Source organism: Hypanus sabinus, chromosome 1 (genome assembly GCF_030144855.1).
Source record: "Hypanus sabinus isolate sHypSab1 chromosome 1, sHypSab1.hap1, whole genome shotgun sequence".
Taxonomy (NCBI): domain Eukaryota; kingdom Metazoa; phylum Chordata; class Chondrichthyes; order Myliobatiformes; family Dasyatidae; genus Hypanus; species Hypanus sabinus.
The window spans coordinates 105,637,197-105,665,130 of NC_082706.1; the positions used below are offsets into that span (position 1 = coordinate 105,637,197).

The following is a 27,934-nucleotide window of genomic DNA, read 5'->3' on the forward strand; positions in this document are numbered from 1 at the left end:
AGATTGAGTGGCAGGTGGACCACTCTCTGTAGCTTCCTATCTCTGCCGGTTTGCTGTCATCAACTGTTTCTTGGCTAACTGGGAAAATGCAATCAGTTGATCACTTTGGACCCATTAGGAATAGGGATAGAGTCTATACTGATCTCTAACCAGAGAGGTCAGCATACAACAGATGCCAGGTATGGTTTCTGAAAACTCTCCTGCCATTTCAGGGATCCAGGAAGAGCTGACTAATTGGATACACAATTGGCTTAATGGTATGAAGAAGAGTGATGGTGGAAGATCGTTTCTCAAACTGGAGACCTGTGACTAGTGGTGTTCCCCAGGTATTGGTGCTGGGCCCAATATTAATAATATGGACAAGAATATAAAAGTAGTGGTTAGTAAGTTTGTAGGTGACACTAAAATAGGTGGTGGTGTCAGTTAAGAAAATTATCAAAAATTACAGGGGGATCTTGGTTAGCTGGATAAGTGAGCCAAGGAATGGCAAATGTTTAATTCAGTTAAGTGGAAAGTTTTGCATTTTGGAAGTCAAATCAAGGTAGGACTATCATAGTAAATGGTAAGGCCCTGGAAGGTGTTGTGAAACAGAGGGACCTTGAAGTTCAGGTATATGGTTCCCTGAAATTGGAGTCACAGATGGACAAGGTAGTGAAGAAAGCTTTTGACATGCTTTTTCAGTCAGAGCATTGAGGATAAAATTTGGGAGGTCATGGTGCAGTTGTACAGGATGCTGGTAAGTTCGCGCTTGGAGTATTCAGGTTTGGTCACCGTGATGTAGGAAGGATGTCATTAAAATGTAAAGAGTGTTGAAAAGATTTACAAGAATGTTGCCAGTACACTGAACTTTCAGGAGAGGTTGGACAAACTTTTTCTGACCTTGGAGTGTAAAGAGTTCACTTCATAGAGGTGTATAAAATCATGAGAGGCATAGATAGGGTGAATATACAAAGTCTTTTTGTGAGGGTTGGGAATCAAGAACTGCAAGACATAGATCCAAAGTAAGAGCGTAAATGTTTAATAGGATCCTGAGGGCCATTTTTTTCACATAGAGGATGGAACATATATGGAATGAACTGCCAAAGGAAGAGTCTGAGGCATGTTTCATTAATATCATTGCATGGATAAGAATTGTTCAGATGGATATGGGCCAAACATGGACAAATTGGGCTACTTTAAATGGGCATCATGGTCAGCATAGACAAGTTGGGCCAAAGGGCCTTTTGCTGTGGTAATTAACTTTATGACTATTCAGCTCCTAAAGAGTTCCTGCTGCTCATAGAGCAGCAAGAATTTTCTGACTGCCCCTAGATTAAAATGTCCTGGAGCTGAAGGGGTCACAGAGTCACAGAATTGTACAGCATGGCAGCAGGCCCTTTGGCCCAATATATCTATGCTACCAATCATATCACTCTATACAATTGTATAATTACATATCCTTATTTGCCCATCTTATTCAATACATGTCTTGATGCCTCTTCAATATTTTTTACTATTCCTGCCTCCACCACCACCTCTGGCAACTCATTCCGGAGACCAGTTACGCCCCAGATGCCCTTCAAATCTCCTCCCTTTCACCCAAAGCCTCTAGTTTTAGACACATCTGCCATGGGAGTGATTCTGGTTATCTACCCTGTCTATGCATCCCATAATTTTATATGCCTCTGCCACATTACCTCTCATCCTCTGTGGCTCCAGGGAAAACCAACCCAACTATCTGGTCTCTTCTTAACTTGTGTCCTGCAATCCAGGCAAAACCCTTGTGAATCTTTTCTGCATCCTCTCTAATTATATCCTTCCAATGATGTGGCAATCAGAACTGTTACAATACTCGCAGTCTAACCTACATTTGTACGACTGTGACTTGATGTCCTGACACTTATACTCAGTCAGTGAAAGTAAGGGTGCCATATGCTGCCTTTGCTACATTGCCACTGACAGGGAACTTTGTAGCTGTATGCTGAAACCTCTCTGTTTATCAACAATCCTCCAGGGTCCTGTCATTCACCGTGTATGTCCTGTTCAGGCTTAACTTCCTAAAATGCATAATCTGTATTTGTCAGAGTTAAGGTCCATGGCCCACTTTCCCATTTGATCAATATCTCATTGTAACCATAGCCAGCTTTCTTCACTGTTCACCACACTATGAATTTTGGATCCATCCATAAACTTACTAATTATGCTGCCTATTTCTTGACCAGATCAGTAATATATATGACAAACAGTAGAGGACCTGGCATCAATCTCTGTGGCACACTACTAGTGACAACCCTCCCATCGGAAAAGTTCTCCACTACTACCTCTGCCTTCTGCAGCCAAGTCAAATTTCTATCCATTTGACTAGCTCACCTTGCATCTGATGTTATCTAACCTGGATCAGTATACAGTATTGCTGAAGTCCATGTAGATAGTGCCTGCCACCGTGGCCTTATCAATCCACTTGGTCACCTCTTCAAACAACTGAGCTAAATTGGTGAGATATGATTTCCTGCACATAAAGCCTTGCTGACTAGGCATAATAAGCTGTTGCATTTCCTGTCTCACAGAATTCCTTCCATTAACTTTACCAGCACCACTGCAAGGCTGATCACTGGCCTGTGTTTCCCCAATTTACCTTAGCTTCCCTTCTTAAATAAATGAACAGTATTAGATATCCTCTGGTCACCTGTGGCTATCAAAATTACAAAATCGCTGGCAATCCCACCCCTCCCCCCATCCAGCAATCTCCTGCCGTGCTTCTGGCAACATCCATTGAAACAATTGGTCAGAGCCAAGGGATTTATACACCTCTATGCATTTTAGGGCCTCCAACACCTCCTGCTCCATATTACTGATATTCTCCATGGATCACTATTCCTTCCCCTGAAGTCATTGGCTTTTATGTCCTTCTTTGTAAATGCAGATGAGTAGTAAATACAGATGTACTGTTTCAGTTATAACCCATAGCTCCACATGTAGATTACTACACTAATCCGTAAGGGATCAACTTCCTCCCTAGTTATCCTTTTGCTCTTTATATACTCACAGAATCTTTCAGGATTATCCCTAATTTTATCTGACAGGGATATCTCATGTCCCCATTTAGCCCTTCTGGTTTTTGTTTTTAAGTCTACTCCTATTGTTACAAACCCCGTAACTGGGTAACTTACCAGCAAAGATAGAGACATCCGTTGAAGTCTGGTGATACTATTTTTAACAGTATTTATTAGTAAAACTAAACAAAAATAATATCAATGCAAATATACAGATAATATACGTCGTCAATACTAAACCTAAAAGTGCGGGTATAATAATAATCAATAAGAAATAAGCTCTATCATTGTCTAGGGGATAATGAATTGTCCGATGGAAATATAAAGTTCGCTGCAGTTCACACAGGCTGCCGCTGTTTGTTTGTCGCTGTGCTGCAATTGTTGGAGAGAGAGAGAAATAGGAGAATGGGAACAGTTACCGCTACGGGTTTTTCCAACCTTCCTTTATGATTTCGGTCCGTCGGTGTCTCATTGGTGTGGCCGTTCAAGTGTGACCTCTCCTTTAGCTAAACCGTTCTTCCGTGATGAGCCCGCCACCCAGGCAAGGGATGACGCACACAAGCTCTCACCCGATTTTGCTATAAAATGCTGACCCTGGATCTCTAGCGTTTCTCCTGGTGCGTCTAAAGGGGTGTTCTCCAGACCCCACTTTTATCCTCACTCACAGGGTCTCAGATGTCAGTCAGGTTGGGATGATGCAATCCCTCAACCAGACCACTCTGGTTGTCCCCTGAGGGGTTTCAATGAATAGTACAGTACTCAATACACAATTCCGTCTCCAAGAGACAATGGCAGTAATCAGTGGTTCTGTTCCGCTTATGTCAGGAGACATTCCACCTGGTTGTGCCTCTCTCTCATTACTGACATGATGTGTATCTCTCTCATTTCCTGGGTCTCAGACCCGAAATAATAGCGATCTTGCGATTCTCAAAAAGGAGGGGGCAATTTTGTTCCCTTCGGCTCCTCAGAGTTGCTCCACCTTCATAACACTGTATCTCTGAGCTCCTTGGGAAACTACTTGATTCCAGCTCCCTATACCTGACGTATGCTTCCCTTTTCCTGACCAAACTTTTGATGTCCCTCATCACTGAAGGTTCCCTAATCTTGCCAGCCTTGCCCTTCAGTCGTAACAGGCACATGTTGGCCCTGAATTCTCAATATCTCAGCTTTTAAATCCTTCCATTTGCCAGACATCACTTTATCTGTAAACAATCTCTCCCAATCAACTTTTGAGATTTTTTTGTCTGCTGTTATCAAAATTGACTTTGCCCCAATTTTAGATTTTAATTTGAGGACCAGTCCCATCTTTTCCATAACTATCTTGAAACTAATAGAATTATGGTCACTTCACTGGACCCAACATGTTCCCCCACTGACATATCAGCCTCCTTTTCCCAACGCGAGCTCAAGTGCAGCCCCCTTCTCTAGTAGGGCCGTCTTCATGTTTCTTCAGTAAACTTCCTGGCCACTGTTAGCACATTTAGCTCCATTCAATTCCTTAGTCCCAGTCAATGTTCAGGAAGTTAAAATTTCCAACTATTACAACCCCATTATTTCTACACCTATCTGTGATTTCCTGCATGTTTGAGCCAACTGTGGGTAATCCAAGTTGGGGTCTTGCAGCTTGGGACAATAATGATGGAGGGAGGACTTGAGGGTGTTGATATTGCCAGAGATGCCTCTGATTGGAACTGTATAATGCACATGTGTAATTTGTGTTTCTTTCCCCAGCTGGTCTATCACATTTTGCAGTTGGTAGCATTTGTATTGCTGGCCATTCTCATCATGAGGCTCAAACTTTTCCTCACACCTCACTTGTGTCTCATGGCTTCTCTGATTTGTTCCCGACAGGTAAGATAAGTTCTGGAGTGAAATTTAATCACGTGTGTCTACCACAGGGCCTGATATGTGACACTCAATTGAGATTTCCAACAAAAGTTGCTGCACTCTGTGGGACAAGTTTCAGTTTGTAGTGTTTTGGGGTTTTATTTAATCTTCCTCCAGAAATCCCTGCTTTCACAGAAGCCCGTCAGCAAGCAACATGAACATCACTGCAAGAGTTCCTCAGAGTTGTGACCTAGGCCCAACCACCTGTTTCATCAATGGCATTCCTTCCATCACAAGAAGTGGGAGATTTGCTGATGATTGCACAACATTCAAAATCATTTGCAAACTCAGCAAATACTGCATGCAGACACAAAACAACTAACATCTTCAAGAGGAGAAAGCTCAGCACCTGACTTTGAAAGCTGCAGATGTTAACATTTGCATTGAATGACCCTTCATCATCAGAATGGATCTGACGAAAGGTCACAAAATGTTAATTCTGTCTCTTTTGGGTAACCTGGGATAAGGGCAATCAAGCTAAAACCACTTTGTATTGACACTAGTTCAAGTGTGGCAGCTCAGAACCAACCTCCAGAACTCTGAGATGGATCAAGTTGACTTTCCCTTATCCAGGAGTACTGACTGCTCAGATTCAGACACATGCTCTGATTTCATGATGAGGTTCTGCATTCTCCCCTCTGGGACAGCTGCCTGATCTTTATCACTCATGATATCACTGGATAACAAAGACATTGCTTCCTGAATGCTTTTCAGTCCGTCTTATGAAGTTTGTGAAAATCACAATGACATTTCCATATCATGCACCATTTTTTAATAATCAAATATATTTGTTATTTCAATTCTTAATTCAAGTCAATTAAAATGTTGCCCACAATGTAAGTTGAGAAATTTTCTATTTTTTCTGGCAGGATGGACACTGCATGGAAGGACAGGTTTTGGAAAGGCTATAAAAGCATCACGCATACACTGTTCTATGCATTGCACTTATATGTATATCGGTTTGCGATCACGTTGATGCGTATGCTCTACACACGTAGCATGTGTGTACTCATGATAAAGTAATTGTTTTTTCAGGTGTACTTGTGATAGCAAATGCCTTGCTGATGTTGCAACAGCTGCAGAACTTTGTTATATTTATGATGAGTATATGCTTAAATCTCAAAGACAGAGCATGACTCCTCTTATTAAGAAAGCCCATGAGAGGTACTTTGGGTATAACATTGGTGACCAAGACAAAGCCTGGGATCCTCATATTAGTTGCGTTCCTGTTTAGACGACTTCCCTGCAAATCTTGGCACTGTCAGTGACGAGCATGGTGAAAGGTTTCATCCGGACATTGCGATCATGGAGAACTGGAATCCATCGATGCTGGCTGATTATTGTTGGACACTTTTAAGCAAGAAGATGCGGACACTGAGTACAAATGAAGATCATTAACAAAACATTTTTAGCTAGTTGAACTATTGCAAAGCATCAGCACCATTATGCAATTAAACACATAAAAGTTCATTTCTTGTTTCTCTAAATTCCTATGTGATACAAGTAGTCTTAAATTAAATTTGTGTTCAGCTTCAAGTGGTCTATTACAACCACAGAGAATTCCTGAAGGAGCAACAATTGAAAAAAATTGTTGTCCTGTGTGCTTTCCCATCATTAAAGTCTTGGAGTCTTCATTAATAAGAAACAGAATTAACCCGTTCCTGACAAAACACACAGTTGGGAGTGTGATAGAACTCTCTCCTCTTGCCTGGGTGAGCAAGTTCAACAATTCTCAGTTTTAGCATCACATTCACTTTGCAAGTCGATCAAAGTACTTACTCCTCTGACTTCAGTTCTCAACATGAGGAGAGCTGGAAGACTTGGGAAAAGTGTCCCTTGGTTAAGACTTCTCCTCTCTTCTGATAATTACTGCTCACCTTCCTGCACCTGTTTTAGAGGGAAATACTGAAAAACTAGGGTTGTCACTTTTGAAGAATGATAGGTGGGGAGAAATAATGCTTTTATACTTGAGAGATGTAGCTGAGAGGTTGTTCCCTCTGACAGAAAGAGCAGAGGGATTAAATTTAAAGTGATGGGCTAAAGAGCCAAAGGCTGCCTGAAAAGGAGCTTTGTTATGCAGTGAGTGGTTGCTTCTAGAGTTCATTTCCCGACGGCTTCAGCTGTGGCTTTGAGAGAAAATTGGATCAGTACTTGGAAGCAAAGCCACGACAAGATTACTTAAGAGAGGCTGAAGCAGGATCGCAGATGTGGGTTTGGGCAATGGTGGAATGAGTTGCTTTTTAGCGCTTACTGCTTGGTATTTTTATGAAGTCATCACTTAGTATCATTTTAAATGTGATGAAATTGGTCTTCGTCACCATTTCAGAAGTGAGATCTGGACAACTACTCTCCATGCAGAAAACATTCCTCCCATAATCCCCTACCACCTTCCCTCCAGACCCTCAGCAATTAAACAATCTTTCAATACTGATCTGTGCCATGGGAAAAGGGTTAATGTTGTACCTGTTGTCTAAGCTGCTGGTACTTTTCTGCACTCAGACTGTGGGAGTTATACAGCAGTAAGAGGTTGTAAAATCACTTATTTCCTCTTGAACCAGTTGCTGCTGTTTGTTAATGGTGGAGTTACTAGTCTTTGAATTTTCTATCCACACCAACCTGGGGCTTCCTTTGTTACATTGAAAATTTGTTCATGAGTTTTGATTTCCCTTCCTTTGTTGAAGCTCTTGTGGTGGATCAGGACTAAATCCCTCCACCAGATATTTGTGTGTGTGATACTGGCAGCAATGGCTGTACAAGGAGCCATGAACCTGAAGGAACAGTGGAGCATAATCGGAGAGTTCAGCAACTTTCCCCAGGAGGAGTTACTGGAGTGGATCAAAGAAAATACCAAGAAGGGTAAGTCACTCTTGAGATGTCTGTCATTACATATAGCCCCATACTAGTGAAAGGATCATTTCAAAATGTAAACCAGCAGGATATCACAGCACTAATTTATCAAAATTCATCTACACACCTGTTCCAAATGTGTCAAATTAAGTATGGTATTTCAGGTCTTCTTGTGGGGAATTTTTTTGCCAGATCCTGTCTCTGGGATTGTTGTTGTTCTGTTTTTTTGTTTATTTAGATTTAGGAGTGGTGTTGAGGGCATTTGGTGAATTCAGCTTTTAGTGGCTTTCAGTTGAAGGCAGTTATCCCATCTGTACCTCTTGCCACTACCTGGATCTGCAGACAGGCAGTTTATGGTCCCTCTGTCCCTCTACCTTTTAATTATGTTAACCATATGTTACATATGTTACTTTGGGTGTCATGGTGAAGATAAGTTCTCTACAAAAAGAGGTGTAAAGCTCTTCTTTCCTCCGCTAGCCTGTTGGTCACCCTTGGGTGAAGTGTAGCAGCTGCTTAGCCCCCTCCCCTACCCCTCTCCTGATCAGGGTCACGTGAAGTCATGGGAGCAGGTGGAAGATGGTCACTTGAGCAGCTGGTGTATATCACAAGTTCTGGTTATGACCATTGACACCAGGCAATCTCTTAAGAGTATTGATAATGGATGGGGGTCACCCACCTTATAAAGATACTGTCCAGAAGAAGGCAATGGCAACAAAACATTTCTGTAGAAAAATTTACCAAGAACAATCATGGTCAAAAACCCTGATTGCCCACATCATATGACACAGCACATAATAATGTTGATATGTTGCTAGCAAGGGGTTAAGATCATGGGCCAGTGATCCAGAGACTCGAGTTCAAGCTACACCTCCAGTACCCTATTAAAAAGAGTCTTGACAGCAAGGACCAAACCGTACCTGGTTCTATCCTGTACCAGTTGGTGTAGTTGTAATTGGCCCCTCAGTTCAATAGCTATGAGAATTGCACTAAATGATTGCCTAAATTCTATTGCTTAAAGTTATTATAAGACATTGGAGCAGAATTAGGCCATCTGGCCCATCGAGCCTGCTCCACCATTCAATCATGGCTGATATTTTTTTCTTCTCCTTCTCAAACCCAGATCCCAGCCTTCTCCCCGTATCCTTTGATGCCGTGTCCAATCAAGAACCTATCAATCTCTGCCTTTAATGCACCCAACAAGCTAGCCTCCATAGCTGCATGTGGTACCAAATTCCACAAATTCACCACCCTTTAGCTAAAGAAATTTTTCCACATCTCTGTTTTGAAAGGGCACCCCTCTATCCTGAGGCTGTGCCCTCTTGTCCTCGGCTCTCCCACCATGGGAAACATCCTTTCCACGTCTATTCTGTCTAGGCCTTTCAATGTTTGAAAGGTTTCAATGAGACCCTCCCTCATTTTTTTGAATTTCAGCAAGTACAGACCCAAAGCCATCAAACATTCCTTGTATGATAACCCTTTCATTCCTGGAATCATCCTTGCGAACCTCCTGTGGACCCTCTCCAATGCCAGCACATTTTTTCTAAGATGAGGGACTCAAAACTGTTCACAATACTCAAGGTGAGACCTCACCAGTGCCTTAAAGCCTCAACATCACATCCTTGCTCTTGTATTCTAGAGCTCTTGAAATGTACGCTAACATGACATTTACCTTCCTCACCACCGACTCAACCTGCAAGTTAACCTTCAGGGTGTTCTGCACAAGGACTCCCAAGTCCCTCTGCATCTCAGATTTTTGGATTTTCTCCCCACTTAGAAAATAGTCCACACATTTATTTCTACTACCAAAGTGCGTGACCATGCATTTTCCAACATTGTATTTCATGTCACTTTCTTGCCCATTCTCCTAATCTGTCTAAGTCCTTTTGCATCCTTATCTTTATCCTCAACACTACTGCTCTTCCACCAATCTTCATATCATCTGCAAACCTGGCAACAAAGCCATCTATTCCATCATCTACATCATTTATATACAGCATAAAGAGAAGTGGTCCCTGTGGAACACCACTAGTCACCAGCAGCCAACCAGAAAAGGATTCTTTTATTCCCACTCGCTGCCTCCTACCCATCAGCCAATGCTCTAATCATGTTAATAACTTTCCTGTAATAACATGGGCTCTTAACTTGGTAAGCAGCCTCATGTGACACCTTGTCAAAGGCCTTCTGAAAGTCCAAATATTCAATATCCACTGCATCACCTTTATCTATCCTACTTGTAATCTCCCCAAAGAATTCCAACAGGTTTGTCAGGCAAGATTTTTCCTTGAGGAAACCATGCTATCTTGTCCCGAGTCACAAGTACTCCAGAACCTCATCCTTAATAATTGACTCCAACAGTTTCCCAACCACTGAGGTCAGGCTAACTGGTCTATAATTTCCTTTCTGCTGCCTTCCTCCTTTCTTAAAGAGTTGAGTGACAGTAAACTGTCTGGCCTGATTTACTCATCCAAACACACTACCTCTTTATTTGAACTGAATTTTATTTCTCATTTCCCTGCCCACTGAGCTTTCCTTGAGAGCTTGGCCAGCAATAAACATTCTGTAATTATTAGCTCTCCCCTTAATCATTTTTTATTATGGGTGTAACTTCTGCAATCCTGCAGTACAACACTGGCCAGTGAGACTTTGTTAAATAAAAAATGAAATGCTGGAAGCACCTAGTCAGTCAGGGAAATGTTTAGAGTCAGTATATCTTCCTCAGGATAGATTTGTGTAATGTTGGTGGTTTAGCTGCCTTCAATATTGAATTTCTTTATTTATCATCTCCAGTATTTCATCATCTTCAATGCAATGTCTGCAATGCAAATGGATTTTCCTTCATCTTTCAGCCCAGGACTCAGGATGTACTGTGTGTTTAAAATATTCCCCTTTTTTGGCTTTAACTTTCTTTCCCCTTACATCAATGACAAGATAACTTCGGAAGCTTTGCAGAAATGGTATTTGATCTGAGTCTTCCTCGTAAACTTCACATAACCCTGACTATTTATTCCCCAATAACTGTTTGTAAATCACCATGTGCAACTGACTTAGCCCCATTTAAGAACTTCTGCTCCATTTTTCAAGTAGCAATGCAAAGTCTGCTATTGAAGTTCTCCTGATCACATCTCATCCAGCTGCCACCCAGTGAAATGGATCTCAGTATCGCATTACCAACTGCCACATAAGGTTCTGCTATAATGCACTAATGATCTTTTGCTCAGTTCTAGAGATTCCTTAATACACCAATGATTACTGTGTTTTGCTTTTGCCTTTAATATAGTCGCATGATATTTCCATTTCTCTGTAGTGGTGCTGGGTGAAATTAGTGATTTATCTGGCTGTTAAGGGTCCAAGCAAAAGAAGCTGCTCAGAAGTCAAAGGCAAATTATTTTAAGAGTAACACACAAAATGCTGGAGGAACTCAACAGGTCGGGCAGCATCTGTAGAAAGGAATATAGACTTGATACTTCCTCCCTTGCTTGCTGCATTCCTTCAGCATTTTGTGTGTGTGTTATTCTGTATTTCCAATGCCTGCAAAATCTCTTGTGCAAATTACTTTAAACATAGTTTTGCTGCTACTTGTTAATGCAGTCTTTGCGTACCCCAACCGGGGTGGAAAAAGGAAGCTGTGGAAATGTAGAAACTGGAATCTGGCTTAGATTCCAGTTTCTGAGTCTGGCTTAGTGCTTTAATCAGTCGTGTGGTCAGGGGTGCAAGATGGTCACTCAAAGCAGTGTTCCTGGGACGTTAGTGCAGAATACACAGGGAGAGCAGTCTGTAGCAGTAACAGAAATATCAGTTGTCATCTTTTTTTTTTCCAAGGCATCTGAAACACACATTCATGAGCCTGTGTGTTAGTTTATATGTGACTTAATTGTATTTTAAATGGAATAACTAGCCACCATTTACAGATATATAATTATAAAAAGATGGTCTTCTCATCAATAAAACATTCAATCTTCCCTCAGATGCTGTGTTTGCTGGGGCAATGCCCACGATGGCAAGCATCAAGTTATCTACTGGACGGCCCATTGTAAATCACCCACACTATGAAGATTCAGGTCTGAGGTGGGTGATAGCTCGGTTCACAGAGATGTCTACAGTGGGTTGGTTTAGGCAGCTTTTTCAATGTCTAGTGTTTTCAAATATTCATTGTTTAAAGGGCTATTTTAAATATCAACAATTTCAGTTATTAAGGGGAATAGAGAGATGGATAAACCCTTCAGAAAATACTTTGAACATTTTGTTAAAGAATAACACTTTGAAGGCAAATGGTCCTATTATATTTTCAGCTGAATGGTGACCTACAGAATTTTAACTACCTTGTATCTCCCTGATTCTCCCATGAAAGAGAAGCTGTTACCAAGGCAGCTAGTTAGCTGGCTATTGCCTTCCTTAGCCTAAACCCCTTCACTCATCTGAACCCCTTCTCTCTACCTGAGTCTGCCAGTCACCCTGACCTGATGCTGATCTCGGTAGCTGACTTGCTGCAGGAAATCTGGAGAACCTGGTGTTGACAGAAACATATTGTCACTTATTGTCCATTCATTGTTTATCCTTGCTCTCCTTACTGAATTACTGACACCCTCCCACTACACTGATGGCTCAGACTAGAATAATGTTTCTTCACACTACATAGTTGCACTACATCGATACTCATCCTACCTTCCGTTGCTGTCAGTAGGGTCACACTTTCTGACATGATAGTTGTTTCCTGAACCCTCCACCAGCCTCTTGCCCTCACCTCCCTCTCATGTAAAGCCTTGAATTCAAGTGTTTTCACGTGTTGGCAGAGTGTTATTAGTACTTTTCCTAACCTAGCAATCACTTAGCTGTCTCAGCCTCCTTGATTACTGTGGATCACTTATCTGCTGATATTTTGAGTGCCTTCCTTCTCTGCTTTCAACCATTTAATCCTAACCAGATTCTCATTCCTGAAGTATCCCCTCCCTAAACAGTTCCCCCCACTTCCCATCACTAAAGCCAAACCAACATCTTCATCTCTTCTCACACAGACAAAGAACAAAACAGGTGTATGCAATGTACAGTCGGAAGTCAGCAGAGGAGGTGAAGAACGGGCTGATTCGCATGGGAGTAGATTATTTTATTTTTGAAGATTCTTGGTGTTTGAGAAAAACAAGGTGCGTATGATTTTAAAGCTTTAATAGGACTCTGATCTGAGTTGCCATCAAGTCCTTCATACATGCTAATTGTTCCTCATTGCTTCAGTCTTTGTGTCATTGAGGAAAATCCTGGTTCAGTGCAGACTCAAACAGACTTCCTCCTCCGTCTTTATTTGAAACATCCAGATTAATGAATGATATCCCTTCTGTAATGCCAATGAAGTTTTTATTTAAGAATTCCATAGATAAGCCATTGTATTGCAGAATCCTTCAACTCTCTATGACCAGCGTGCCCTTGGGTATTATCCAGGCATCCCCAATATGTTGCTGGGTCTGTCTTTGTGTACTGAGTCAATCAGTGCTGGATCCCAGCCTCTGACTAGTCCGGTAGCTACTCAGTTGGTCCATTCGGACTGCTTCTCAGCGGTGGCTGCATTTCTGGGCAGCTGCCGGTTTGGCGTTCCCTGAAACGGATCGTCCAGAGGTGGTGATTATACTGAAACCAAGTCCCTTTAACTTGGTAGGTCTTTGCCATTTTTGTTTTGCTGACTTTAGAATTAGCAGGCATTTTTCAAAATAATTACTGTTAGGAGCAAGCTAAAAGCAGGCCAGGCAGTATCTGTGGAGGGAAACAAACAGGCAGCATTTCAGGTCAACACCCTTTATCTGCACTGAGTAGAGGGGAGGTAGCTGGTATAAAGAGGTGAGGTGAAAGGGTGGAGCGAGAGCTGAATCAAGTGAGGAGGAGTGATAGATGAGAGAGGGAAGTGGAAACAATGATAGAAGCTAGGAGGTGACAATGGGCTGAAGGTGATGGAACTTGAAACAAGTAGAGGTGGAGATGGAGGACCCTAGTGGAAGAGGTATGTGAACGCTGGGCAGATGAGTGGATAGAGAAGCAGAAAAAGTGAGGTGATGAGTACTGGGTTGGATGTAGGGTGAATCAGGAGGAGAGACACACAAGGGGAACAAGTTTACCTGAAATTGGAGAATTCAGTGTTCATACCACTCAGTTGTAGACTATCTGTGGAATATGAGGTGTGCATTATAGGAACAACACCTCATTCATCCTGAGTAGTCTATATACTGATGGTATATATATTGAATTCTCCAATTTCAAATAACCTGCTTCCCCTCTCTGTTCTTTCTGCAGTTGCCCCACCCACTCCATCTGCCCATCTCACCCCACTGGGTCCCCTCCTCCTACAGTTCCCATCTGCCTCTCCACCCTCCTTCATTTGGATCCATGCTTCACCTTCCTTTCCTATTAGATTCTGTCATCTGCAGCCCATGGTTTCATCTGCCTATCACCTCCCAGTCTCTGCTGCTATTCCCAATCATCACTCCTCCTCACCTAGATACACCAGTCACTTTCAAATTCTAGCTCCAAGGCTTCCCTCCACCTCTTTATATTGCCCGTCTCCCCTCTACCAGTCCAGTTTCTGATGAAACTGATACGAGCCTGTGCTTCAGCTTCATTGCACTGCTTCTTCTCACCCATAGAGAAGGCTGCAGTATGCCAGAAATTTGGGATGTGGAAGATGTGGAAAATGCGAAGAAGACTCCTTTGTGCTCCATGGTTTCTCAGTCGCCGACTCCACACTTCATCCCAGTCTTTCAGAATGATGTTTACAAAGTGTTAAAGATGAAGAAAACTGTCAACTGGACATAAAGGTCAGTGGATGGACAGAGATGGTTAAGCATTGCTGTGCTTAAAGGTCATCCAAATTTCTTCTATAGATGGCAACAGAAAGTATGATTGAACATGAGAACAAATGTAGAAATATGATCTTTGTAATAGTTCCTTTATAAGAGGTATTTTCATGTCTTTATGGAGTTAATGCATATGTGATTATTTTCAATAAAGATTTTGTGAATAAAAATTCAGCTTCAGTTATATTTTGAACTTTGAGAGTATTCCTAATTGTCCCATTTACATTGCTGCTGTTCTCTGATAGACAGTGGAGGCCTTGGGCAGGCGAGAACATCTATGTTCATAACATACTGGAAGAGGGCAGCTTCTTCCTAGGACTAATGCAGAGGACAACAGTATAAAGGAATAAAACTTGTTAGCTGTCGTGCGGGTGGGGGGGGAGAATACGCAACCTCAGCAGCTGTCTGGAATCATAAAGGTTACCCTGTTTGTTTGGAAACACCCAAGGGTGTTGGGTAGGAAGCAACCCTGGTCCAAAGGTGCAGCCATTCTGTGGGGCAGCAACTCTGGGGTAGCCCATAGTCCAAGCCGTACTTCCTGGTCATGTCTCCACCTGGAGCATCAAAGAGAACCAGTTCAATTGGCCCAAGGCCAGGCTCCTTTGCTTTTTGCTTCAGCTGAGAAAAAGAAATTGAATAACTTGTCCTGCAGATGAGGAAGAGGGTGACATTGGGAATCCTTGCTGAGTTCATCCGTTTACTCTTCAACCAGCAAACTCTTCAGCACACACACAGAAGCAGGGGAGGTGAGTACTAAAATGCATAAAATACTAAAATAAACCATTCCATTTGATCTTGTATTAATTTAAGGTTTTAGTTTTTGTGTACATGGCACACTTTTCACATATTCTGTCCAATGGCGTACTCTCTGTGTGCTCATTCCAGAAAAAAACAGCATGCTCCTTTGTTCCCTTCTTGTCTGTGTTGGAGATGCAGTGGGGGTTTCGGCTGCCCCAGATTTGCATTCTGATTACCTTATTCACCTTCTGGATCCTTGGGCTGTTCACCGGGGGCACAAGGATGGCTTGATGCACTGTCCTCTGTGAAGCAGCAAGTTTGCAGGGCAGTGGCAGCCTGCCACACATGGCTTATTGCAAGGGCCGATTTCATTCCAGTTTTCACAGGTCTTTGGACAGCCTGGTCCACATGTGTTGTACACAGCACCATGCTTACACTGAGTTGCTGCAAGGAGATAGAGCAAGGGTTAAAAAACAGTAAACACAATTATCCTGCAGCAAAGGCCCTGTCCCAATTTCTGCTGGCTGTATTCAGCAGTTACTCACCCGTTGGACGATGGTTATACTTGAGAATTAAAAACTCAGAGGACAATGAAGGGGGTTTATAGATAAGGGTGGCCCTTACACTTCTGCTTGTGTCCTTCAGTGGCAGCAGACAAGGGAGCAGGGGTCAGTGCAGTGGCTGAGCCTTAAATAGCACCCAACACTCCAGCACAGCCTACACCAGGGGTCGGCAACGTTTACCACTAAAAGAGCCAATATGGACCCATTTCCCACAGAAAAGAAAACACTGGGAGCCACAAAATGAAATAACACTGCATACAACGGGTTTTTTTTTTGCCTTTATGCTATGTATAAACAAACTATAATGTGTTGCATTTTTGAAATTGATGAACTCCTGCAGAGAAAACGAAATTACATTTCTGCATGCAACAAAAACATTTTGAACTCCGAAAAAAAGACGTCGGGTTGAAGGTTACTACATAGTTAGCCTACCTTGGATCGAAGAATTAAAAGAATGCGCGCACTGGCGGGTGTCAGGCATTGGCAGTGGTGATGTATATTAATAGCGATAAAAACACGTTGTAGCGGTGTAGCGCTACACGCAGCGCTAAAATAAAGACTGCAGTCAAAGGTAACTTTATTCGAACTAAACAGCCTTGCTTTAAAGCCTCGCTCAACCCGTCCCCGTGGGCGCGGATGCTCCAAAAGACACGTACTCACAAACCCCCGTAGGCTATCTCCCTTAGTCGGAACGGTGGCTAATTGTGAGCCGGTTCGGATGTGCCAGGAGATGAGGTCTCCGCAAAGTTTTCATATTGTACAAGATCACCATAATCTTCAAATTTCGAATTACTTTTCAAAAGCTAACAAACCACGGGGAGCCGCATCACAGAGATCAAAGAGCCGCACGTGGCTCTGGAGCCGCAGGTTGCCGACCTCTGGCCTACACCCACAGCAGCAGACAAGGCAATGGTAACTAACTAACTGATGGAATTTTCCTTTTGAATTCTGATTGGGCAAGGGTTTAAAATCGCACATTAGTGAGCAAGATACAAGATCAAAATAAATTGTCCTGTGATTAGGCTAATGTTAAATGGGTAGGTTGATGGTGGTGCTACTTGTTGGGCTGGAAGGGCCTTGTCCCACACTCTATCTGTTCATTAAGGAAGATACCTGAGCAGTGATGTGGAATTGGGTTGAACTGAAATCATGAGCATAAATTAGGAAATGATGGCATGTTTGAAGGTAACTACAATTATCATGGGAGATATTAATGTACATATAGATGGGATGACCCAAACTGACAATGGTATCATAGAAATTATTGGAACACATGAGCAATGCATTGTAGAGTCTATCTAATTCCAGATTTGTCTATGGAAAGAGGGAGGATTACTAAGGCATCTTGTGGGTAAAGATTCCCTTTGGGGCTAGTGAGCACAATATGACGGAATTCCAGGTACAGTCTGAGGATACACACCATAGGTCCATAACCAATGTCTTCAATCAAAATTAGGGTAATTATAATGGCATGAGGGAATTGTCTGAGGTAGACTGCGTAAACAAGTTATAAGAGGAACTGTGGCAGATAAACGAACAACTGGTCTATAATGCTCAGCAAGAGTTTATCCCCATCATAAAGACAGATTCTGCATGAAGTGCTGCAGGCAGTAGTTCCATAGAGACCATGTTAAGAAACTAGAACTGCAGCTCAATGACGTCAGCTCATAGGGGCAAATGCAGAGGCCATAGATAGGAGCTACATGGAGGTAGTTACCCCCAAGTTTCAGGAGGCAGATACCTGAGTGACTATCAAGAGATGAAATTAAATAGGCAGCAAAAGAAGAGCAACCCTGTAGCTGTTCCCTTCAATAGCAAGTGTACCACTTGGTACTGTTGGGGTGTGGGGGTGATGGAGAACCTATCAGAGGAAACCACAGTGACCGGGGTCTCTGGCAATGTGGTTCAGAAGAGAAGTTGGGAGAAGAAGAGTGCTGTGGTGATAGGGGATTCCATAATTAAAGGAGCAGAAAGCAGATAGTATGTTGCCTCCCAGGTGCTAAGCTCAGGATGTCTCAGAAAGGGTCCACGATATTCTAAAGGGAGAGGGTAAACAGCTGGAAGTCGTGGTACACAATGGTGCCAACAACACAGGTAGAAAAAGGCAAGAGCTACTTTAGACAGAAAATAGAGTGTTAGGTAGAAAGTTGAAAAGCAGGACCTCCAGGGTAGTGATCTCTTGACTGCTCCCTGTGCCAGTGAAGGCAGGAATAGGATGATTTGGCAAATGAATGTGTGGCTGAAGGATTGGTGTAGGGGGCAGGGTTTCATATTTATGGATCACTGGGATCTCTTCTGGGGAAGGTATGATCTGTAGAAAAGGACAGGTTACACCTCAACCCAAGAGAAACCAATATCCTTGCAGGCAGGTTTGCTAGAGCTGTTCGAGAAGGTTGAAACTAATTTGGCAAGGAGGTGGGAACCAGGGTGATAGGGCTGAGGATGGGACATTTGGTATACAACTAACAGCAGTGTGTAGTGAGACTGAGGAAGGACAAGCAAGTGACAGGGCATCAGTGGGATGAGCTGAAGTGTAACTTGGGGCAAAATCTAAAAAGGTGATGAACACAGGTCTGGAGGTATTATATTTAAATACACGCAGTATATGGAATAAGACGAATAATCCTGAGATGTACGTAGAGATTGGCAAGTATAATGTTGTGGGCATCTCTGAGTCATGGTTGAATGAGGAACATAGTTGGGAGCTTAACACCAAGAATACACACTGCATCGAAAGGACAGGAAGGTAGGCAGAGGGGTGGAGTGGCTCTTTAGGTAAAAATGAAATCAAATCTTTAGAAAGTGACATAGGATCAGAAGATGTAGAGTCCTTGTGGGTAGAGTTAAGAAACTGCAAGAGTAAAATAACCCTGATGGGAGTTACATACAGGCTTCCGAACAATAGCCAGGATGTGGGCTACAAATTACAATAGAAAGTAGAAAAAGAATGTAAAAAGCACAATATTGCAATAACGATGAAGATTTCAATATGCAGGTAAATTGGGAAAATTGGAATAGTGCTGGATCCCAAGAGAGGGCATTAGTAGAACACCTACAAGATGACTTTTTAAGAACAGCTTGAGGTGGAGTCCTCTAGGGGGAACAGCATTTCTTGATTGGGTGTTATGTAATGACCCAGATTTGATTAGGGAGCTTAAGGTGAGCAAACCCTTAGGAGCCAGTGATCCTAATATGATAGAACTCACCCAGCATTTTGAGAAGGAGAAGCTAAAATTGGATGTATCAGTAATACAGTATTAAAGGAAATTACAGAGGCATGAGAAAGGAGCTGGCTAAAGTTGATTGGAAGGGGACACTAGCAGAGATGATGGCAAAACAGCAGTGACTGGTCTGTCTGCGAGAAATTCAGAAGGCAAAGCAAAGATATGTCCAAAAGATGAAGAAGTATTCCTCCCTTGATGAGGAATCATGGCTGACAAGGGGAGTCAAAGACAGCATAAAAGCAAGAGAGAGGGCATTTAATATTGTAAAAATTAGTGGGAAGGTAGAGGTTTGGAAAGCTTTTAAAAACCAACTGAAGGCAATTTAAAAAGTCGTAAAGAGAGAAAAGATGTAACATGATGGTAAGTTAGTCTATAATATAAAAATAAGTTTTAGAAGTTTTTTTCAGATAGTGAAAGAGACAAGAGTGGATATCAGATCACTGGAAAATGAGACTGGAGGGATAGTAATGGTGGACAAACTTAATTAAGTATTTTGCATCAGTCTTCACTGGGAAATATACTAGCAAAATGCTAGAAATACAAGAGTGCTGGAGGACAGGAGTGAGTAGAGTTGCTTTTACTTAGGAGATGATGTTTGGGAAGCTAAAAGGTCAGGAGGTAGATAAATCACCTGGACCAGATGGACTATACCCCAGGGTTCTGAAAGAGGTAGCTGAGTGCATCGTGGAAGCATTAGAAATGGTATTTCAAGAATCACTGAATTCTGGAATGGTTCCGGAGGACTGAAAAACAGCAAATGTCATTTCATTCTTTCAGAAGGGAGGGAGGCAGAAGAAAGGAAATCATAGGCCAGTTAGCCTGACTTCAGTGGTTGGAAAGATGATGGGAGCCTATTATTAAGGATGAGGTTTTGGTTTATTTGGGGGCATGTGACAGAACAGGCAAAAGACAGCATGCTTTTCTAAAGACACAATTTTGCCTGATCAATCTGTTGGAATTCTTTGAGGAAATATCAGACAGGATAGACGAAGGAGAGACAGTGGATGTTATTTATTTGGTTGTTCAGAAGGCCTTTAACAAGGTGCTGCACATGAGGCTGCTTTACAAAATAAGAGCTCATGGTATTACAAGGAAGATACGAGCATGGATAGAAGATTGGCTGACTGGCAGGAATGGGAATAAAGTGGGTGTGTACTGTTTGGCTGCCAGTGACGTGGTGTGCCGCAGAGGTCAGTGTTGTGTCAATAATTTGGAAAGGAACAATGGTCTGAATGACAGAATTAGTGGTTTTGTGGCCAAGTTCGTGGACAACACTAAGATAAGTGGGGGTCAGGTAGTGTTGAGGGATCAGGGTGTCTGCAGAGGACTTAGGCAGATTGGGGGAATGGGCAAAGAAGTGGCAGGTGGAATATTGTGTAGGAAAGTGTATGGTTATGTTTAAACTTTGGTGGAAAGATTAAAGGCAAGGGTTATTTTCTGAATGTGAAGAAAATTCAAAGATCAGAGGTACAAAGGGGCTTGAGAGTTCTCATGCAGGATTCCCTAAAAGTTAACTTGCATGTTGAGCATGTTGGTGGTAAGGAAGGCAAATGCAATTTTACCACTCATTTTGAGAGGACTAGAGTATAAAAACAAGGATGTAATGCTGAGGCTTTATAAGGCAATGGTCAGACTTTACTTGGAGTATTGTGAGCAGTTTTGGGCCCCTATCTAAGAAAAGATGTGCTGGCATTGGAGAAAGTCCAAGGAGGTTGGTGGAATGATCCCAGGAGTGAAAGGGTTAACGTATGAGGTGCGTTTGATGACCCTAGGCCCATAATCACTGCAGTTTGTAAGATGGAGGGAGTGGGGATTTCATTGAAAACTATCAAATATTGAAAGGCCAAGTCAGGGTGGACGTGGAGACTATGTTTCCTATAGTGGGGGAGTCTAGGATCAGAGGCACAGCCTCAGAATTGAGGTAGGTCTATTTAGAACAGAGATGAGGACATTTTCTTTTTAATCAGAGGGTGGTGAATTACCACAGACAGCTCTGCAGACCAAGTCATTGGCTATATTTAAGGCAGAGGTTAATAGGTTCTTGATTATCAGGGCATCAAAGGTACAGGGAGAACACAGGAGAATGGGATTGAGAAGGATAATAAATCAGCCATGATGGAATGGCAGGGCAGACTCGATGGGTAGGATGGCCTAATTCTACTCCTACATCTTATGATCTTATTATTATCTAAATAGCCAGCCAGAGGTGCTTTAACATCAGCACCAGATTTTGAGGCGAGCAGTTCTGGGTTTGAATTGGGCCAGCTCCTTGTACATTTTACTTCTGTGCTGGGTTGATCGTTGAGCTAGCAACTCGGCCTCATAAAAAACATAAAAATACTAAAGAAACAGCAAGGTTGCCGCACAATGCGTCACAAAGTGCAAAGAGGAATAACAAAATGACAAAACATATCTAAATGGAGAGAGACTGCAAATGAGTGTTCAAGGGGATCTAGGTGTTGTGCATGAGTCACAAAAATATCAGGCAGGTCCAAAAGGTAATGAAGAAGGCAAACCATTTGGGCCTTTATTCCAAAAGAGTTTAAAAATAGGGAGCTTTTGTTCTAATTATCAGGGTGTTGGTGAGCTGGAATACTGTGTACGGTTTTGGTCCACTTACCTAAAAATTCTATGTAATAACATTGGAGGTGGTCCAAGGAGAATTGCCAAGCTGATTCCTGGGATGAGATGATTGTCCTATCAGCAAATACTGAAGACTCTGTATTTATTCCTTAGGGCTTACAAGAATGATTTTATTCAAACATATCAAATGCTAAGGGGAGGGGATTCACAGTCAAGGGAACATATCTACAAGAGGAAGGTCATTTAAAACTGAGATATGGGGAAAATTCTGATGGCAGTGACTCTCTGGGGTTCTCTGTCCCATTGAGTGGAGAAATCTGGATCATTTGAACTGGAGGTGGATAAATATTGGACAGATCAAAGAATACAGGGGAAGTGGCACAGGATTTGAAGGCAGTGTAAATCAGTCATGGTAATAGTAAATGTTGACTCAGGCTTGAAGGGCCAATTGGCCTACTCCTGATACTATTTTATTGTGGTTTAGGCTGAAGGAGACAATGTCTCCTGAAGAACGAGATGATCAGGATCAGTGGCACAGTTTAGAGCTGGTGTAGCTGTGTGTTAGCAGTAAACGTATGGAAGCTGCTGCAGTGCATGGGTGAGAAACAGCCAGGGTTGGTCACTAGATCCCTGGAGACTGAATGTTGTCTGAGGCTACTCTAGATCCATGCCACATAAGCAATGAAGGCCTTGTGACTAGTGAGCATTCCAGAGGCAGTTGCACCAAGTCCCCTGTGAATTCGAACACAAGGTGCCACAAGTGAACTCAGAAGACAGAAATTCCCAAAGCACTCCACACAGTCTTATCCCAGTACAAAGTGTGAGCTCTCATTGTGCAAACTTTGCTCACGAGTAACCAGATCAGGCTGGCTGCCTGTCCACTTACCCAGGCAGCTCATCTCTGGCTTCCAGTGCACATGCACACCTTCCCTCTGACAGGCCCGTGTGTAGGCAATTAGAGACTCGCAGTAACAATTCTTGTGCATGGGGCACTCACACATGTCAGTGACACAGGATCTGTGGGAAAGATAACAGAAGTAAAAGCAAAATGTCCACATCCATATCCACCATTCCCTGTCCACACCCAGCTCCGCCATTCCCACCTCACATTCACCATCCCTGTCCACATCTACTACTACAGTTCGATGTCCTTATCCATCATACCTTGTCCACATGTACAGCTACCATTCCCTATCCACTAACACTCTGCTGGTTACATCTTCAAATGCCTTTCTTAAATTTTCCTGCCTTTTGCTATGATGTTAAGCTCAGGCACCAATACCATCTCGGAGGATGTAAAAGAAGAGTTCATTGCTTCCTTTGTATCTGCCTGAGTGGTTGGATTTGGGCGGGAGGGGGGTAACTGGTGCTGGACTCAGAGTGACTCTCCCATTATCAGAACTAAAGTCAATAATTTGACAATTAATTTGCTGTTGGTGAGTTACTGCTATGCACAAGGTGCCCTGTCTTCCTGTGTCACAACTAAATACTTCTAAAACATTCAGTGATCGTGTGCCCTGCAGCCACTTCTTGCAGTAGAGATGCAAGTTGTCTCTGTGCAACCCCCTCCCCCTGTTCTGTGTCGAATGGGAAGTGGTTCACTGCTCCGAGAGTGACCAACTTTGTCCGAGTCACAGCAGGGTTCAGCATAAAGCATCTGACCCAACAGCAAGATTTTCACCTTTACTCCTGTTCCAAATACCACAATGTTTCTGACCAGCCTCATTGCACAATGCTCTGTTAGTCCAGATCTTTAATGACTAAACTGTCTGCCCTTCAATCTTCACTATTTTATAGAACAATGAACTCTGTCTTTCAATCAACTTAGTAATTCAGAGAACCAAAATATCTGTTTCCCACCCCCCACCTTTATAGGATGAAGTATCGTAATGCCCAGATGCCCCAGAACATAATGTGACCACAGACAGTTCAGACAGGAAAATCTCAGGCGCTGAGGAATTCAGTGATTTACTTTGTGAGCCAGTGACATTTCATGTGATGCTTTTGTGGTTTGCCAAGACTTCACCTTGGGTTTATGGAGCTTCAAGATCCCATGAACAAATCCAGTCATATTTGTACAGAAATTCTAAATCTCTGTAACAATTAGCAATGATACACACAGCAACAAAACCCTGAGTTCACACAAAGCCCCCAGTTAATGCCCAGACAAAAGTAAAGCACGGTTCTTCTGTGCCTGTAGAGATACCAATGTGGGCACAGTCTGCCATCTTGTGGTGAATCAGGACATAGCAGAATACAGTTCTTAAACCAGTAACTCCCAATGACCAGGTCAGATTCCCACTGTGTCTGCTCAAAGATGGTCCTGGACAATTTTGAGAACAGTGATGGGGAGGGTGATGGGATTTCACATTTCGCTGCCCTAACTCTCAGGGATGTACAAGTCAATATTGCTGTTACCTCTTTCCCCAAGTCATCCCAGAACCCATTCCCTGCCCCCCCCCCCCCCCCATCCATGGGTGTGATGCCAGACAAGTGAGACTGGAGTCTTATAGAAGCTGCAGCAGCTAAAGCAGTATCTTACCTCTCTCTGAGCCCCATTTTCAGAGCCCTTACAATCACTACTGACCCTTGGGTCACCCGACAATGACACTCTGGACACACACCTGTACCTCAATACCCAAATGATGATGCTTGGGACACACTTATACCCTCTGCTGACACAATACCTGCATCTCGACAGCCACTGGTGCCCCTTGGGACACACACCTGTACTCATACACCCACTAGAACACCCTAGTGACACTCACCTGTAGAACAAGACATAATCAACCTTGGAATGACAGTTCTTGAAGGGCCAGGATTTGAGTCTCTGGCACTCTCTGTGAGCACGGAACTTGACTTTCACAGTGCCGGAGCAGACGTGAGGCCAGAGCCTTCGCTGGGCCTGTTTACACACTTTGTTCCTCTCCACACGCCATGACTCAGCAAAAGCATCCACATCAAACTTGAAACTGCCGTCTCCACCGATCAGATCATCTCGTTTGTGTCCGTTGTAGTTTCCGCACAGACCGCAGAGTTTGCCCTTCAGTGAGGGAGCTGCCATAACCTCGACAAAACTGTCTCCATCCCACAAGATCTCAATACCTGTCAACACAAGATCTGTTACTGACCATAGTGTTCCCTCCCTTCACACCCGGGCCAACGACCGTTGTGCAGTACCGTGGGAGTGACACACCCTCAGTCTGGTCCTCACACCCCCACTACAGTACTTTTTCAGAAAAAAATATTTATTTATTAAATTTGAGAAAAATTACAAGAATAAATGTGATGATAAAATAGTAAGAAAAATAATATTAACCCTCCCCCCCCTTAACCCTAGTCTAAAGAAAGAAAAAAAAAGAAAAAAGAGAAAGATTGCCTGGATATCGGAGGATCCCCACATGCTCCACGGAGTTCAAAATAATTTTAATATTTATTTTTTCTTCCCCCAATTACCATATAATTTTATCTTCAAAGGACCTATGTATTTAATCCTATCTTTTGTAAGTATGGGAACCAAATTTTCAAAAATATATTCATTTCTTAGATTGTATGTAATTTTTTCAAGTGGAATACAACTATGTATTTCATTATTCCAACGATCCATAGTTAAATATAAATCAGATTTCCAAGTAACTGATAACTTTTTTGGCTACTGCCAATGCAATTTTTATAAATTTTTTCTGATACTTATTCAATTTAAGTTTCGGTATTGTCCCTTCAATGTCTCCTAATAAAAATAATACTGGACTATGTGGGAGTTGTACTCCAGTAATTTGTTCCAATAAAAGTCTTAGATTTATCCAAAATGGTTGAATTTTAAAACAAGTAAAAATGTACCAATTTCTTGATTACATCGAAAACATTGGTCAGACATATTTGAATTTAATCTATTTATTTTCTGTGGTGTTATATATAATTGATGTAAAAAATTATATTGTATTAATCTAAGTCGAACATTTATTGGATTTCTCATACTATCAGAACATAATCTTGACCAATTTTTTCCATCAATTTTAACATTCAAATCAGATTCCCATTTTTGTCTTGATTTATGAATTCCTGATTTATTTGTCTGTTTTTGAATCAAATTATACATACAAGATGTAAATTTTTTAACTTTTCTTTTCCAAATTAATATTTCTATTTCAATAGGTTTTGGCATCAACATTGTTTGACCCAGCTTTTCTCATAAATAAGCTTTTAATTGGAAATAACAAAAAAGTGTTATTTGATATTTTATATTTATTTTTTAATTGATCAAACGACATTAATATACCTCCTTTCAAAACAATCACCTATATATTTAATCCCCTTTTGGAACCAATTATGTAAAAGTTTATTATCCATTGTAAAAGGAATAAGCCTATTTTGAATTAAAGTTCTTTTTGCTAATAAAGATTTACCTTATTCCATAAATCAAGTGTCTTAATATAGGAGATTCTTTTTTTTCCCGTATCCATTTAGATTCCCATTTATATATAAAATCTTCTGGTATGTTTTCTCCTATCTTATCTAATTCTATCTAATCCATGCCGGTTTTTCTTCATCAAAAAAAGACGCAATAAATCTAAGTTGATTTGCTTTATAATAATTCTTAAAATTTGGAAGTTGTAACCCTCCTAAATCAAATTTACATGTCAATTTTTCCAATGATATTCTTGACATCTTTCCTTTCCAAAGAAATTTCCTTACATATTTATTCAATTCTTGAAAAAACTTCTGAGGTAATTGTATTGGTAAAGTTTGAAATAAATATTGCAATCTAGGAAATATATTCATTTTAACAGCATTAACTGTTATTGGTAACAATGTTATTGGTAATGTTATTGGTAACATCATCCATTTATCAAGATCCTCTTTTTTTTAATAATGGCAAATAATTTTGTTTGTATAAATTTTTTACATCATTATCAACTCTAGTACCTAAATATTTTATCCCATTTATTGACCATCGAAATTGAGTTATTAATTGACATTGATTATAATTTCCTTTGGTAAGGGGTAAAATTTCACTTTTATCCCAATTTACTTTATACCCTGATACTTTACCATATTCTTCCAATCTAAGAGATAATCTTTGCAAAGATTGCAATGGGTTTGTTAAATAAATCAAAACATCATCAGCAAATAAATTAATCTTTTATTCTTCTTGATTAACTCTAAAGTCCCCAATGTCTGAATCTGTTCTAATTAATTCAGCTAATGGTTCTATTCCAATACAAATAAAGCAGGTGATAATGGGCAGCCTTGTCTGGTTGACCTCGTTAAGCAAAATGGTGTTGAAATCTGACCATTTGTAACTACTTTAGCTTGAGGATTAGTACTTAAAGTTTTAATCCATTGTATAAAAAATTTTCCTAACTCATATTTTTCCAATACCTTAAATAAAAAATCCCATTCCAATCTATCAAATGCTTTTTCTGCATCCAAAGCAACTGCCACACTCATTTCCTCTCTTTTTGTGCCAAATGAATTATACTAAGTAACTGGGTTATATTATCCATTGATTGTCTGTTTTTAATAAAACCTGTTTGATCCATATGTATTAATTTTGGTAAATATTTAGATATTCTATTAGATAAAATTTTTGCTAGTATTTTATAATTTGTGTTCAACAAAGAAATAGGCCTATATGATGTTGGTTTTAAAGGATCTCTATCTTTTTTTGGCAATACAGTTATGATAGCTGTTAAAAAAGATTGTGGGAGTTTATGCATTCTTTCCGCTTGGTATATTAATTCCATAAAAGGAGGAATTAATAAATCTTTAAATTTTTTTATAAAATTCAGGAGGAAAACCATCTTCTCCTGGGGATTTATTACTCTGAAGTGATCCTAAAGCTTCTTCAACCTCTTTTAATGTAAAGGGCATATCTAATCCTTTCTGTTCTTCCAAATTTAATTTTGGAAGGGTTATTTGTGATAAAAATTTATCTATCTCAGCAACCTTATTTTGTGATTCTGATTGATATAGTTCAGTATAAAATTTTTTATAAGTTTCATTAATTTCTAAAGGTTTATAAGTAACCTTATTTACACTTGTTCTAATTGCATTTATTTTTAGAAGCCTGTTCTGTTTTCAACTGCCAAGCAAGAATTTTATGTGATCTTTCATCTAATTCATAATATTTCTGTTTAGTTCTCATAATTACTTTTTCTGCATGATATGTCTGGAGTGTATTATTTTGTAGTTTTTTATTAACAAGTTGTCTTTGTTTTTCTTCT

The 27,934-nt window shown here is 41.2% G+C and overlaps 2 protein-coding genes across 13 annotated transcripts in view; one reads left to right on the plus strand and one right to left on the minus strand.

The window, feature by feature from the left end:
- The window catches only part of dpy19l1l (dpy-19-like 1, like (H. sapiens)), a 117,789-nt gene extending 102,211 nt beyond the window's left edge, over window positions 1-15,578 (plus strand). For 4 of the 10 annotated variants that reach the window (XM_059973485.1, XM_059973478.1, XM_059973515.1 and 1 more), the window contains 2 exons: window positions 4,764-4,883; window positions 6,154-6,389. In XM_059973485.1, the coding sequence (XP_059829468.1) occupies window positions 4,764-4,883; window positions 6,154-6,317 (284 nt within the window). In that variant the 3' untranslated portion in view covers window positions 6,318-6,389. The other 6 variants (XM_059973461.1, XM_059973469.1, XM_059973534.1 and 3 more) reach the window with 6 other exon arrangements.
- bmper (BMP binding endothelial regulator) overlaps window positions 12,911-27,934 on the minus strand; it is a 61,780-nt gene continuing 46,756 nt past the window's right edge. For all 3 annotated transcript variants that reach the window (XM_059973549.1, XM_059973568.1, XM_059973560.1), the window contains 4 exons: window positions 24,476-24,812; window positions 22,594-22,724; window positions 15,574-15,781; window positions 12,911-13,505 (listed from right to left, as the gene is read on the minus strand). In XM_059973549.1, the coding sequence (XP_059829532.1) occupies window positions 15,603-15,781; window positions 22,594-22,724; window positions 24,476-24,812 (647 nt within the window). In that variant the 3' untranslated portion in view covers window positions 12,911-13,505; window positions 15,574-15,602. The remainder of the gene's footprint in view (window positions 13,506-15,573; window positions 15,782-22,593; window positions 22,725-24,475; window positions 24,813-27,934) is intronic.